Raw genomic sequence first — 14,092 nt, 5'->3', positions numbered from 1 at the left:
AAAGAGTTCAAGGCAAAGGGAACAGAAAAACCCAGACAAGATCTAGCCTAGCTGGCAAATCAGAGAACTTATATCTGCCTGGTTTCTTGCACTGTATCTCTCAAGGCTCTTGCACGTGGCACTGGAAGACTGGTGGGATACAGCTCTAGCAGAGAAGAGCAAAAATTAATCCCTGCTTGAACACAACTGACAGGCTTTATTTATTTACCTATTTTATTTTTTGGCCACACTGTGCAGCTTATGGGATCTTAGTCCCCCAACCAGGGACTGAACTCAGGCCATGGCAGTGAAAGTGCTGAATCCTAGCCACTGGGCCCCCAGGGAATTCCCACAACCCACAGACTTTATTCTTTATAGAAAACTCACTGAAAGAACTCTTTGAACTCTTTCTCCAATTTCTTTCCTCCTATTTGTTCTTGAACAGACTCCAATCAAGCGCCTCTGAAATGCTCCCAAGGGCACCAGTAGCCTCCAGTTGCTGCTAAATCCAAAGGTCCTTTTCCATCTCTTTCTTAGCTGGCCCTAAGCTAAATCTCAGCTCAGTCCTGAGATCCCCTCCTCTTTCCTACAGCTATAAACATGAAAGGAATGATAAATAGAGCAAAATGCCATCTGGCAAACCCGTTGGCAATATTTCAGGCAAAGTTCACTGCATCCTCCATCCAGCAAGTGAAGCATTTGAGAAGCAGATATTTGCCTGCATTCAAAGTATCTCCCTAAAAGATATTTAAAGGGAAAAATAGTTACTTCTCAGTGGATAAACCTGGCAGACACACCTCACCAAGTACTCAGGATTATGACCACCAGGAATGGAACAGACAGACATCAGGTGTCTGCAGAGAATGACACTTTGTATTCCTGCCAAAAATGCATCATCTGAACTCAGTTAGGAGGAAACCAGATAAACCCAAATTGAGGACTTTCTACCAAAATAAATACTAACCTGTACTCTTCAAAAAGGTAAAGTTTTTTGAAAGACAAAAACAGACTAAGAAATTATTCCAGATTAAAGAAGATAAAGCACCATGTGATACTGAAGTGGACCTCAGACCAGTAAAAAAGTTTTTCCTTTGGTTATACAGGACATTAGTGGAACAAACAATGAAATTTGATAACATCTATAGATTAAGTAACAGTAGTATATCAGTGTTCATTTTGTGATTTGATAATGTCACTATGGCTATATAAGGAAACGAACAGAAATATTTTAGGGCAAAAGGGTCTTTATGTCTGCAACTTACTCTCAAATGCTTCAGGGGGGGAAAAATGTAGATATGTGTGTATGTCTAGATAAAGAATGAAAAGCAAACAGCAGAACATGTTAACTAACATTTGAGGAATGCTGGTGAAGATTATACAGAATTCTTTGAATTATTTTCACACCTTTTCTGTAAAACTGTTTCAGAATAAAATGCTAAACACACACACACAGGATGATGTTACAACACCCCGAGTGCCACCGTTCTCTCTCTCCTGGACACTATGACGGCCTCCTCATCAATCTCCCGATTTCTGTTCTTGCCCCTGATTTTTCTCAAGAAAAGCACCAGAGTGATCCCATTAAAATATGAGACAGATCATAGTATTATTTGCTCAGGCCCTCCAATGCCTTTTCACTGCACTCAGAATAAACACTATAGCTCAAAGGAGGACCTGAGAGGCTACCTGCTCTTGCAGCCACCCAAGGCAGGCCCCCAGTTGAGGGCTCTGCGCTGGCTGTCTCCCTGGCCTGGCAACCCACTCCCCACCCCAGACACGGGCACGGCTCCTTGCCTTGCCACGGGTCTCCTCTAATGCTACCAGCTCAGCAAGGGCTTCCTTGTTTCTCAAATTCTCTCACACCCCATGGTTATCTCCCCTACCTACTTAATTCTTGCTCCTCAGCTCTCATCACTTATCTTAGGCACTGTGTATTTTACCAAGGTCTTTTGTCTGCCTCGTTCCCCCCACCACTAAAATGCAGGCTCCAAGAGGGCAGGTATTTTGTCCATTTTGTTCACTCCTCTATCCCAGTGCCTAGAACAAGAGAGCAGAGTAACACAGGCGCTCGGGAGGCGTGTGCTTAATGTATGAATGAATAAACGAAACAAAAGCACTTGTAAATATCCTGAAGTTCTTTTCTAGTTGATAAAGCTCTTCAAGGCCAAAGAAGAAAGTTCACAGTTGAAATCTACATACTCACCGAGGGAAGAACAATTACCCTCCTCTGCCTCAAAGCTGCAAGCATACGTGTGAGTGGGCACGTAAGCTGTGGACGTGTTTAGAAGTGGATCCTGAACGATGACATTGTAAATGACACCCTGTCCCCGGAGAGAGGAGAAGGAAACACTTGTCTTATCGTCAGCTGTTAGGGTGACGACCTGAAACCAAAAGTAATGCATGATTAGTGTTTAAGTTAAAAAAATCAAACCCCACAAGCTTTTCTATTATAACCCCACCTACATGTGCTATTAAATTCTAATAGGAAAGCATCATTCTTGTTTAAAACCTATACCAGCCCACTTGACTTTTTTAATGTATTGAAGTACAGATGATTTACAATGTTGTGTTAATTTCTGCTCTACAGCAAAGTGACTTAGTTATACACACATTTATTTTCTTCATATTCTTTTCTATTCTGGTTTATCACAGGATACTGAATATAGTTCCCTGTGCTATACCTTGGGCTTCCCAGGTGGTGCTAGTGGTAAAGAACTCACCTGCCCATGCAGGAGACTTAAGAGATACTGGCTCGATCCCTGGGTTGGGAAGATCCCCTGGAGGAGGGCATGGCCACCCACTCCAGTATTCTTGCCTAGAGAATCCCCATAGACAGAGAAGCCTGGTGAGCTACAGTCCATAGGGTCGCAGAGCCGGACAAGACTGAAGTGACTTAGCAGGCATGCACTTGCTCTACAAAGCAATTTGTTATCTATCCATCTATATGTAATAGTTTACCAACTCATTTGGGTTTGTCAAAAGATTACCCTATACAATCTGTTCGTGCTGATACGATCAAGCTCTTACACAAAAACATCTAAAAACTGCATATATTAATGATTTAAGTAAAATGTGATATAAGGATTAAGTAAAATGTGCTAGTTAGAACAAAGTAAAAGAATTTTTCCCATCTGCTAGACTGTAAAAGATGTAAGGGCAGGAACCTTATACATCCTGCTCACTAGTCTCCTGTCAATACTCCGCACAGAGGGAGGGTCCAACTAGTGATCGCTGAGAGCCAGAGCCAACATAGGTTGTGGGGGGTTATACACATGTTATAGTTATACACATGTCCCCCGCTCCTGAAAATCATTCCCACCTCCCACCCCTTTAGGTCATCACAGAGAACAAGGTTGAGCTCCCTGCATCACACAGCCAAGTCTCCCTAGCTATCTATTTTACATATGGTAATGTATATATGTTTTAATGCTACTCTCCCAATTCGTCGTCCCACCTTCTCCTTTCTCCACTGTGTTCATATGTCTGTTTTCTATATCTGCATCTGCATCTGCTGCCCTGCAGATACGTCTATCAGAACCATCTCTCTAGATTCTGTATCTATGCATTAACACACAGTATTTGTTTTTCTCTTTCTGACTGACGTACACTCTGTGTAATAGGTGTTCATCTACCTTATTAGCACTGACTCACGTCCTAGCTATCATAAATAGGGCTGCAATGAACACTGGAGTACATGTGTCTTTTTTTAATTCTGGTTTTCTCAGAGAACATGATCAGTAGTGGGATTGTTGGGTTATATGGTGAGCTATATCAATTTATATTCCCACCAACAATGCAAAAGGGTTCCCTTTTCTCCACACGCTCTCCAGCATTTATTGTTTGTAAATTTTTTGATGATTGCCATCCAGGCCAGTGTAAGGTGATATCTCATGAGATCTCATTGTAGTTTTGATATGTATTTCTCTAATAATGAGAGATGTTGAGCATGTTTTCCTGTGTTTATTAGCCATCTGCAAGTCCTCTTTGGAGAAATGTTTGTTTAGCTCTCCTGTTCTCTTTTTTATTGGGTTGCCTGTTTTTCTGGTATTGAGCTGCATGAGCTGCTTATATATTTTGGAGATTAATTGTCAGTTATTTCATTTGCTATTATTTTCTCCCATTCTGAGGGTTGTCTTTTCACCTTGTTTATAGTCTCCTTTGCTCTGCAAAAGCTTTTAGGTTTAATGAGGTCCCATTTGTTTATTTTTTTTATTTCCATTACTTTAGAAGGTGGGTCATAGAGGATCTTGCTTTGATTTATGTCAAGGAGTGTACTGCCTATGTTTTCCTCTAAGAACTTTATATAGTTTCTGACCTTACATTTAAGTCTTTGTATGTATGGTGTTAGGAGGTGTTCTAGTTTCATTTAGATAGGGGATACATGTAATAAAAACAAAAGCTCCACTTAGCCCTCACAGACAGATAGGTTCCTACTAACAGAAGAGAGAAAACTAAATATTAAGAGTTTCAGGAGTGAATAATTAGAAGTTTCTTAGAAAACTTCTACTGTTTAAATATAGTGCTTAGCCTTCAAAAATATGTTTTCTGGGGAAAGGACTAGTCAAGCCCAACAGAATGCTGTTAACATTAGCTTCTACTCTCCCAAGTTGTTATTATGAGACATTCAACCTGAGAGAACTATTGAAAGAATAACACAATGAGTAAGTTATATACAACCACTTAGATTCAACAGTTGTTATTATTTTAGCACATTTGCTTTTCTGTCCTTCCCTCTTTCTCCCTCCTCTCCCATATATATATATATATATATATATATATATATATATATTTTTTTTTTTTTTTTTTTTTTAAAGTAAGTGACAGGTATCATGACATTTCACTCCTAAATACTTCAGTGTGCATGTCCTAACACAGTGCTTCTCAAACTTAATGGCCTGTGAATCACGGCAGCCTCTGATTCTGCTGGTCAGAGGAAGTGCCTGAGGTTCTGCTTTTCTAAGAAACTCTCAGGTGTTGCAATGCTATGCATTCACCCACCACACTTTGAACAGCAAGTACAAGTATAAGGATATTCTCCGACGTGCCCACAATACCTTAGCTCACCTAAGAAAATTCATAATTTCTTATTATCTAATACACAGTCCATATTCGAATTTCCCCGAATGTCTTTTATAGTTTTCTTCCCCTTAACCAAGATCCAACCAAGTTCCATATGTTTATCTCCAATCTCTGTAATCTGGAACCACCTTTCTCCCACCTTTGAAAGATGAAGGAAGCTATTTTACAGCTTATTCTTCAATCTGAATTTATCAGATTGTTCTCAGGGTGTCTAACTTGTACTTTCATCCCATGGATTTCTTGTAAACAGAAACTCCTATAAACAGGAAATCAAGTTGAACCTGTTTTGCCAGAATATTCCATAAGTGATGGTGGTAAAGTCAGCCTACATTGCTTTAAGCAGAGAATGCAGGTTCAAGGTTAAGCACATAATGCAGGTTCATCAGCAAAATTAACTTTGACCACACAGATAAGGTAGACCATCAAATCACTCCATTCTGAAAGTAGTTTTCCCTCTGCAATTAGAATTAACCTCAGGGTGCTATTTAGGCATCTTGGGATTATCCTGCCCCCTAACACTCTTTTACCTGGAGATCCTTGCCTGAATTATTTCATTGAGGGTCATAAAATGGTGATTTTCTAATTCTATTATTCTTCTGCAGTTACTAGCTGGCATTCTTCTTAAAGAAGAGCTTTCTGAGGCTTCACAGGTGGTTAAGAATTCACCTTGCAATGCAAAGGACAGTGATTTGATACCTGGTCCATGAAGATCCCACATGTCACGGGGCAACTGAGCCTGTGAATTGCAACTACTGAGCCCATGCATCCTCGAGCCTGTACTCCACAACAAGAGAAACCACCGCAATGAGAAGCCCACACACTGCAACTAGAGAGTAGCCTCCACTCACCACAACTAGAGAAAGTCTGTCTGTGTGCAGCAACAGAGACCCAGCACAACCAAAATAAATAAGTAAATACTGAAAAAATGAAGGAGAGCTTTCTCTTATCAACTGGGGGTGAATTCACATCCTTCTTTTGTTAAAGGTAAATTCCTTCCCTTTTATCAATTTTCAGAGTAATTTTACGTAAGTTGCTCCAGTGGTAAGTAGCAACTGAGGAATTTTCCTTTTTCTTTTTTTTAGTATCAGGATGGACTAAAGATGTTCTTCTTTATTCAAGGCTTAATTGATCATGTTCTTTTTGATGACTGAATTGCCCAGAGTTGGTCAGGGTGAGCCTCTTCTAATAGGCTCCACATTCTTTTTGTCATGTCCTCAATTTGTGTTTCCTTGAATTCTGGCACACAAGGTTCTAACTCTTAACCAAAGTTAAAAAGTAACCTAGGGAATTCCCTGGCAGTCCAGTGGTTAGGACTCTGGGTTCTCACTGCCAAGAGTCTGGATTTGATCCTGGTTGGGGAACTAAGAACTTAGTACCGCGCTAAGCCGTGCAATACAGCCTAAAATTTTAAAAAGTAACCTAAAAAGACTGTTATATGAATTTTTGTATTCTTCATGAGAATAAAAGTGGTCTTTGAAATTTCCTATGTACAAAGGCAAACTTTTTGAATTGAGCTCCTAATTTGTGAATAATCATAATTTTTTAAATTAAATTAATTAATTACATTGGCTGTGCCGGGTGTTAGTTGTGACATCCAGGATCTTCATTCTTTGTTGCAGCATGCAGAATCTTTAGTTGCAGCACATGGGATCTAGTTTCCTGACCAGGGATCAAACCCTGACCCCCTGCATCAGAAGCGCAGAGTCTTAGCCACTGGATCACCAGGGAAGGCCCGCAGCTGCCCTATTTCAATAGTTTCTTTCTATATAATCTGGTAGTCTGCAACTTTCTGGGAAGATCATAACAGTCTGGAAAAATGCTCCTCACCAACCACCAGACTGACAGATGTCCTTGTTTATCAGACTGATATCAGGTACCTTTTAAGACATAAAGACAAAATCCTGCCCTCTACAAAAATGATCAAGAGTATGAGTCTCAAACTTTAATGTACAGAGGAATCACCTGGGGATCATAAAATACAGACGCTGATGCGGTAGATCTGGGGTGGAGCCTAAGAGTCTGTGACTCTAACAAATTCCCAGGTGATGCCAGCGCTGCCAGCCTGTACCCCCACACTTGAGGAGTAGCAAGAGTTTTCAGGGGTTCAAAAGCTCAGAGAAAATTTTTGCTGCAAGTTACAAACTTTGTACTTGCATTTAAATAGTAAGAATAATGCGTATATCTTTAAATAGTTTCCCATTATTTTTTCTTGAAACAGTATACACATTACATTTCCCAATTTTTTTAATCTAATAGTTATGGGAGTACATAGAAAATGACCACCCACTCCACCCATAGCTCAAGATAACCAGCCACAATTTGTGTTTCCTTGAAACACAACAAAACATGTGGTTGCAACAAAACATAACAATATTTACATGCATCTCCTCAAAAATCAATGTTACTCTGGGATGTCACTGGCATTGACTCCCAAGATGACAATGAAATCAAAGAGGATATAATGAGAATCCTAGAAAGACCAAGAAAACAGTAAAAACAGTAATAATAATAAGCTCCTGGTAGCTTCTCCCCTTCTCAGCTCTTACAAAGGGGTCACAGTCTGGCTACAGGAGTTACAGGTATCAGACTTACCTTGATAGCATTGGCCCGCACCTGAGGCACCTCGGCCATCCTCTGCAGATGTCTCAGCAGCACCTCTTCAGTGAGGTCGTTCTCGGGCAGAAAATACTGATAGACATCATACCGCAACCTCCACCTGGAGTCCAGGCCCGTCTTGACGTCACAAGACGGAGGATCTGCGCCTCTAAAATTAACCAACAAAGCTGAACATCAATCTCCCGTGCTACAAATCTCATCTACTAATGTAAATAGGAATCAAAACTTCAAACTTCTGCAACAGCGATTCCCAGTTTGGCATCACTAAGGAAAGCGAAGCAGTATGTATGGTTAATTAACCAGATATGAGTCAACTGCCAGCTTAGCTACTTGTTGGCCGTGTGTATGTGGGCAAGTCACTTAATCTCAACAACCCTTAGGGCACTACTCTGTAAAATAAGAACAAAAGCCCCTTCTTCATAAAATTCTAAGGATTAAATGGCAAAGAACATAGAGTATTCAGTAGCACTGTGAATGATACACAGAGAGTGTTCAAATGTTACCTATCATTACTATTAAAGTAGAAATTAGGGCAGAGTTTTAATTAAAACAATAAAATCCTGACAAACATAGGAATGTTTCACAGCTACAGAATGCTTTCTTTTTTAAAATATTTATTTATTTGGCTACATCGGGTTTTTGTTGCCGCACATAGGATATCTGGTTGTAGCATGTGAACTCTTAGTTGAGGCATGTGGGTCTAGTTCCCTGAACAGGAATCGAACCCAGACCTCCTGCATTGGGAGCACGGAGGCTTAGCCACAGGACCACCAGGGAAGTCCAAAAAATGCTTTCTATATCTAAAATTCTTTACAAAAACTAAGACATACTTCTAAGTGCCTATTAAAGACAGCATTTGGCTCTTCATAAGAACGGAGGGAAACAATACTAACTGTAAATGACACCTTAAGTATTAATAACAAAGCTTATATTACTTCTATTTGGAAAAAAAAATAAGCAGTTCAACTTTGCTAAGGAGAACTATGGATGTTGAGAGAATTTACTCGGTCTACACAACAGTGAGTCATGCTTCTCCTGAAAAGAGTTTTGGGAGTTGGGAGACATACCTCGCATAGCCTAGATTTGCTGGAGCAAATTTGATAGTTGTTTCAAAGAAATTATACTCCAAGTAAATGTTTGGATCGATATCTAAATCAAACTCCAAATTACAGCCACCAGGGATAGGATCTAGATGGGAAACCAGGAAGTTACTTAGAATTCTTATACAGTCAAAGCAAACTCAGAAAAACAGAACCCCACTCTTACAAGAACACCCAACACAGAAGTTCAGAGGACAGCTTCTAGCTTTGTCCTACCTCATGGACTGAGGGTAAAGTTATATGAGGTGATGGGCTGTGGAAGACCTTTTCTGTACAGGGCCAGAGAGTAAATATTTTAGAAGCTGTTCAGACTCTCTGGTCTCTGTGGCAGCTGCCCCGTGGCAGGAAAGCAACCACAGATGATATGTAAGTGAACGGCTGTGTTCTAATAAGACTTGCACAAAACAGGCTGTGAGCTGGCTTTGCCTTGCGCTCTGCAGTTTGCCAACCTCTGCTCTAGAGTTGAAAACATCAGAAGAGACAGCAATTCTGAAGCTGGGGTCCAAGAATGGGTTTCAGGAGCTCTGTGAACACCCCAAAAATTATATGCCAAATGTTGAATGCGTGCATTTCCTAAACACATTTTCTTTAGATTCTGAGCAGTTTTCATTAGATCCTGGTAAATAGAAAAGGGGTGCCCACTTTTCACTTAACTCTTTCAACAGGGAGAAAGATGGTGTCAACCTCTCATCCTCGCTGGAAGAGTCTGTGTATACATAAAAGAGGAAAAAACAAAAGATCTCAAGAACCCCAGGATCATGTATTAGATATAGTATGTGCACAATTAAACACAAAATAAATTTGGAGTATCTGCATGCCTGCATGCTAAGCCGCTTCAGTTGTGTCTGACTCTTTGTGACCCTATGGACCATAGCCCACCTGGCTCCTCTGTCCATGGGATTCTCCAGGCAAGAATACTGGAGTGGGTTGCCATGCCCTCCTTCAAGGGATCGTCCCAGCCCAGAGATCAAACCCACATCTCCTGCTTTGGTAGGCAGTTTCTTTACCACTAACACCACCAGGGAATCCCCTCGGGGTATTTAATTTACATTCATAATATGGTTAAAACAGCTCTTACTAGGAATCCTATTCATAACCTTTAACCAGGACAAAACTTAAAGAAGTCCCTTGACATTAGTTCAATTCCATGCAAAGAACTGGGTATGGTGGGCTCAAGTGGAGAAGTTAAGACACAAGAAGGTAAACCCAGTTTAAAGTATTTTAAGATCTCAGCTTCATAAACTCATTCAATCGTTCCCACAGCTGGTTCTTAATTTCCATAAACTGCTGGAATTCTGCAGCTCCGAGACACCCCGTGCGCACTGCTTCACAGTGGACTCTTCCTCGGAATTTCATGCTCTTCTTTCACACTCTTCTTCTCCTGTATTTACAAATATTTACCACACCCGAGAAAATCATGTGTACTGTAACTGACACTCCACTCTCACTAATTTTCTCCGTACACTGACCTTGATGAAAGCTTGACATCTATCATTTTTTAAATCAAGTAATTACCCTTTGGCTACATACAATTGTTTTTCTTCGGCTCTCATCACTTTTTGGAATTCTACCTCCTTGTCTTGGTATTGCAACCTCTCCTTCCCTTTACCACCAAACTTTAAGAGAATGTAAATCTCCTCTCGCCTTCACTCCTCAATCACTATGATCTGGTTTTTATCCTCATGGTGTCATTAAAATGATTCTCATTAAAGGCCACCACTGACTCTGGCTTGTGCCACCATAAAGATGTTTTTAGTCACTCTCTTGACCTCTCTGCAAAGTCCTATTTACCACTTCTTATAATGCTGGGTGTCCAGTCTCTCTTCTCACTGTCCAATTCACTCCTTAGTCTTCTAATTATTCTTCAGCAGTTAGCATCCCCCAGAAACTGTGGCAGGCACTAGGAAATTATTTGCTATAATTTTCCTCCCTAAATCTCTCAGTTCATGCCTGGATGACCTCATTAACTTCCATGACTTTACTAACAGCTATTCAGCTGTTCAGTTGGATATCTAACCTGACTTTTCCACCCTAGGCCCTTATTTTCAGCTGCCTACTGTGCAAGTCCATCCACACGTCCTACAAGTGTCTCAGATTCAATGTGCCAAACTGAAGTCACCATCTAACCCCATCCCAACCACCTAGAACATCCAGCACCACAAACACCCCACCTGATCACTATTTTGATCATCTCCCAGCTGCCCAAATGGGAAGTCTGTGCTCCCCACTTGTTACAATCCATAACCACTGGTCATTGTATCTTGTAATTCCACATTTCAAATTTCTCAAATCCAGCCTGTCCTCCTTCCCTTTCTCAGGGCCACTGTTCAGACCTTCATTTCTCATTTTGAGTCCTGAAGGTCATGCTGTCTTGACTCCACTATGCCCCCTCCAATCCACTCCCCACACTGCTTCTAGGGTTAACTTTTGAAGTGAGGAAAGGCATCAGGTCATCCCTCTGCTTCAAGCCTCCATGCTGCCTCAGTAAAGAGTGCAGACCTCACATTATATACCAGGACCTTCACACTCTGGCTCCAGCCACACCCACTGTCCACCATTCTCCAAATACCCCATTCTTCTCCCTTCTCCTTCCTCTGCCTAGAACCATCAACTAATGTGTGAGGACCATGTCTTGACTTTTTATTTTTTTTAATTTATTTTCAATGGAAGGATAATTGCTTTACAATATTGTATTGGTCCCGGCCATACATCAACATGAATCGACCCCTCCTCTTGACATGTCTTTCACTTACAGCTTCTCCAAGGTCTCCTTCAGTGTTTTCCAAATGAATACATGTGTTCTTCTAGTCCTAGTCCCTTCCTGGGCTTTCACTCATCATGCTAATTCTCTGACTCCCCCGCTGCTAAAACCTTTCCAAGTCAAAGTACTATAACAAACGCTTTTAATAGGATTATAGTTATCTCTAAATTCTCACCCACAAGTCCTGCATTCTGGACAGTAATAAGGAGTTGATGATAGAAAGGTTACCGCTTTCCGAGTAGGACAGTGGAACGGCCACATTTTGGACAGGCTCAGGGTCTAATGTCTCCAAGTGCCAAGTGCACGTACTCTGCTCTGGTCTAAGAATGGAAAGCAGTCCTTTGTCAGGGCCCGTCCCCGAGGCATTAGGAAGGAGAGTCTGCAACAAGGAAAGAAGGGTCATTGCAAGTCAACAGCTGAACAGTGTTTCAGCGCCACAGTGAATCTAGTGCAGGCCCTATTCCAAAGCTTCTCCAAACCAAATAGTTGATTAAAGAATTATTTTCACCTCTATGTGCATGTGCCCACAGAGACACATGGAGGAATTATTTAAAATATACACTCTTTGATCAGGAATAGCAGATACACAATAACATTCCCAAGTGTTTCAGTCCCTTCAGTGAGGATTTACTATGTCAAGTACTTGGCTTCGCAGGTGTTGCTAGCGGTAAAAACTTGCCAGCCAGTGCAGGACACATAAGAGATGAGGGTTCGATCCCTGGTTCAGGAGGATCCCCTGGAGAAAGGGATGGCAACCCACTCCAGTATTCTTGCCTGGAGAATTCCATGGACAGAAGAGCCTAGTGGGCTACAGTCCATGGGGTCAGAAAGAGTCAGACAAGACTGAATTGACTTAGCACGCATTTCAAGTACTAAGACTACTGGGTTAAGGACTTCCATGGAAATGACAAAACTAAAACAGTTTAGTAACAAGTCTGATGTCCTTTATTCAACAGAACACCACTGATGGACTGGGGGAGTACAGTGCCTCACTAGATACAGAGCATGCTTCCCAAGGGATGTGGAGCATGAACTAGCTTTTTAGAGCATTAGAAGAACAAGCTGGGTTAGGAGGTTGGGATTTAGTCAGAAGACGAGCAAGTCCTATTTTCTAGGGTCAAGTGAGCTGGCTAAGCTGAGCTGGAGGATTATGATCAGTGTAAGTTAGGTTTCCTTGACAGGCATTCCCTGTAGGTGCAGTCTTAGGTTTAGATTTGTGACGTGGGCCAAGTCACTAGGGTGGCCTCCATTTGTGGTACAAATTAACTTGACCACTACCGAGACAAAAAATAGAAGCTCTGCCCCCAAAGAGTTCAGTCCTGGAAAGGTTTTTTAAAAATAGAGTTATAATTTACATATTATAAATTACACATAAAGTATACCAACATAAGTTTTGATAAATGCAGGCACCTGGGAAACCATCACCAAGACCAAGGCAGTGAACACAGAGATCATCTTCTTTGTGATCTGTTCTTACTCCTCCTCAGGAGAAGGCAATGGCACCCCACTCCAGTACTCTTGCCTGGAAAATCCCATGGATGGAGGAGCCTGGTGGGCTGCCGTCCATGGGGTCGCACAGAGTCGGACATGACTGAAGCGACTTAGCAGCAGCAACAGCTTACTCTTCCTCACACCCCATACTCTCTCATTCCCTCCCCCCATCTGCTGGGAAAGCTTTTTGAATAATAAAGTACTAAAGTTGAGAGGTAATAGATTCAGAGTGTTTTCTTAAAGTTAAGGGAAAGACCCTGACGCTGGGAAAGACTGAGGGCAAGAGGAGAAGGGGGCGACAGAGGATGAAATGGTTGGATGACATCACCAACTTGATGGACATGAGTTTGAGCAAATTTCAGCAGATAGTGAAGGACAGGGAAACCTGGTGGGCTGCAGTCCATGGGGTCACAAAGAGTCAGACACGACTGAGCAACTGAACAAGAAGGAAATGGGAAGAAAAAAGTGCTATGTGGGTTTCAGTTTGACAAGCATAAGAGAGAATGACTAAGGAACTTAAGGGTCAAAAGTTCCAAAGAACTCACTGCCAAGATGACTCCAAAACTCCAATGTGTCACATGTCATCAGGAAGTTACAGCTCATCACGAAACAGCTCTCTTCATGCAGACCACTCCCTTTTAGAATTATATGCAGTTCTAGTTATCATCTTCTCAGCAGTATAAATATAGTGAGAACTAAAGGCAGCCCAAGAAAGGAACATGATTATCATTAAGGATAACTAAGATCCTTTCTGCATGAAAACTGAGACCCAAGATGCTGCTCATCCAGGTCACTTTTGTCACATCAGTCATGCAGGCACCCCTTCACCTAACCTCCGTTTCCTCAAAAGTAAAAATAAACATTAGGACTACTTGGACGAACTGTTATAAGAATTAAAGTAACTACGTGGAAAACCAAATGCAAGGGGTCCTAACTAGGAGGCTCAATGCATTTCCAGAGACCCCCATGAAACTATACAGATGTAGTCATACATTCTGCCAGGTAGAGAGTCCATGATTTCAGCAGACACCAAGTCTTTGGCCCCAGGAGCTCAAGGATCACTGGC

General features: G+C 41.5%; 1 protein-coding gene across 1 annotated transcript in view; it reads right to left on the bottom strand.

Moving 5' to 3' along the window:
• The window catches only part of TM7SF3 (transmembrane 7 superfamily member 3), a 41,381-nt gene that overhangs the window by 14,035 nt on the left and 13,254 nt on the right, over positions 1-14,092 (bottom strand). Inside the window, exons 3-6 of the mRNA XM_065940009.1 lie at positions 11,764-11,914; positions 8,742-8,862; positions 7,651-7,822; positions 2,183-2,360 (exon numbers count right to left, since the gene is read on the bottom strand). Coding sequence (XP_065796081.1) covers positions 2,183-2,360; positions 7,651-7,822; positions 8,742-8,862; positions 11,764-11,914 — 622 coding nt within the window. The remainder of the gene's footprint in view (positions 1-2,182; positions 2,361-7,650; positions 7,823-8,741; positions 8,863-11,763; positions 11,915-14,092) is intronic.

This window comes from Muntiacus reevesi, chromosome 1, assembly GCF_963930625.1.
Source record: "Muntiacus reevesi chromosome 1, mMunRee1.1, whole genome shotgun sequence".
Classification (NCBI taxonomy): Eukaryota; Metazoa; Chordata; class Mammalia; order Artiodactyla; family Cervidae; genus Muntiacus; species Muntiacus reevesi.
This window is presented reverse-complemented; position numbering and strand designations above follow the sequence as displayed.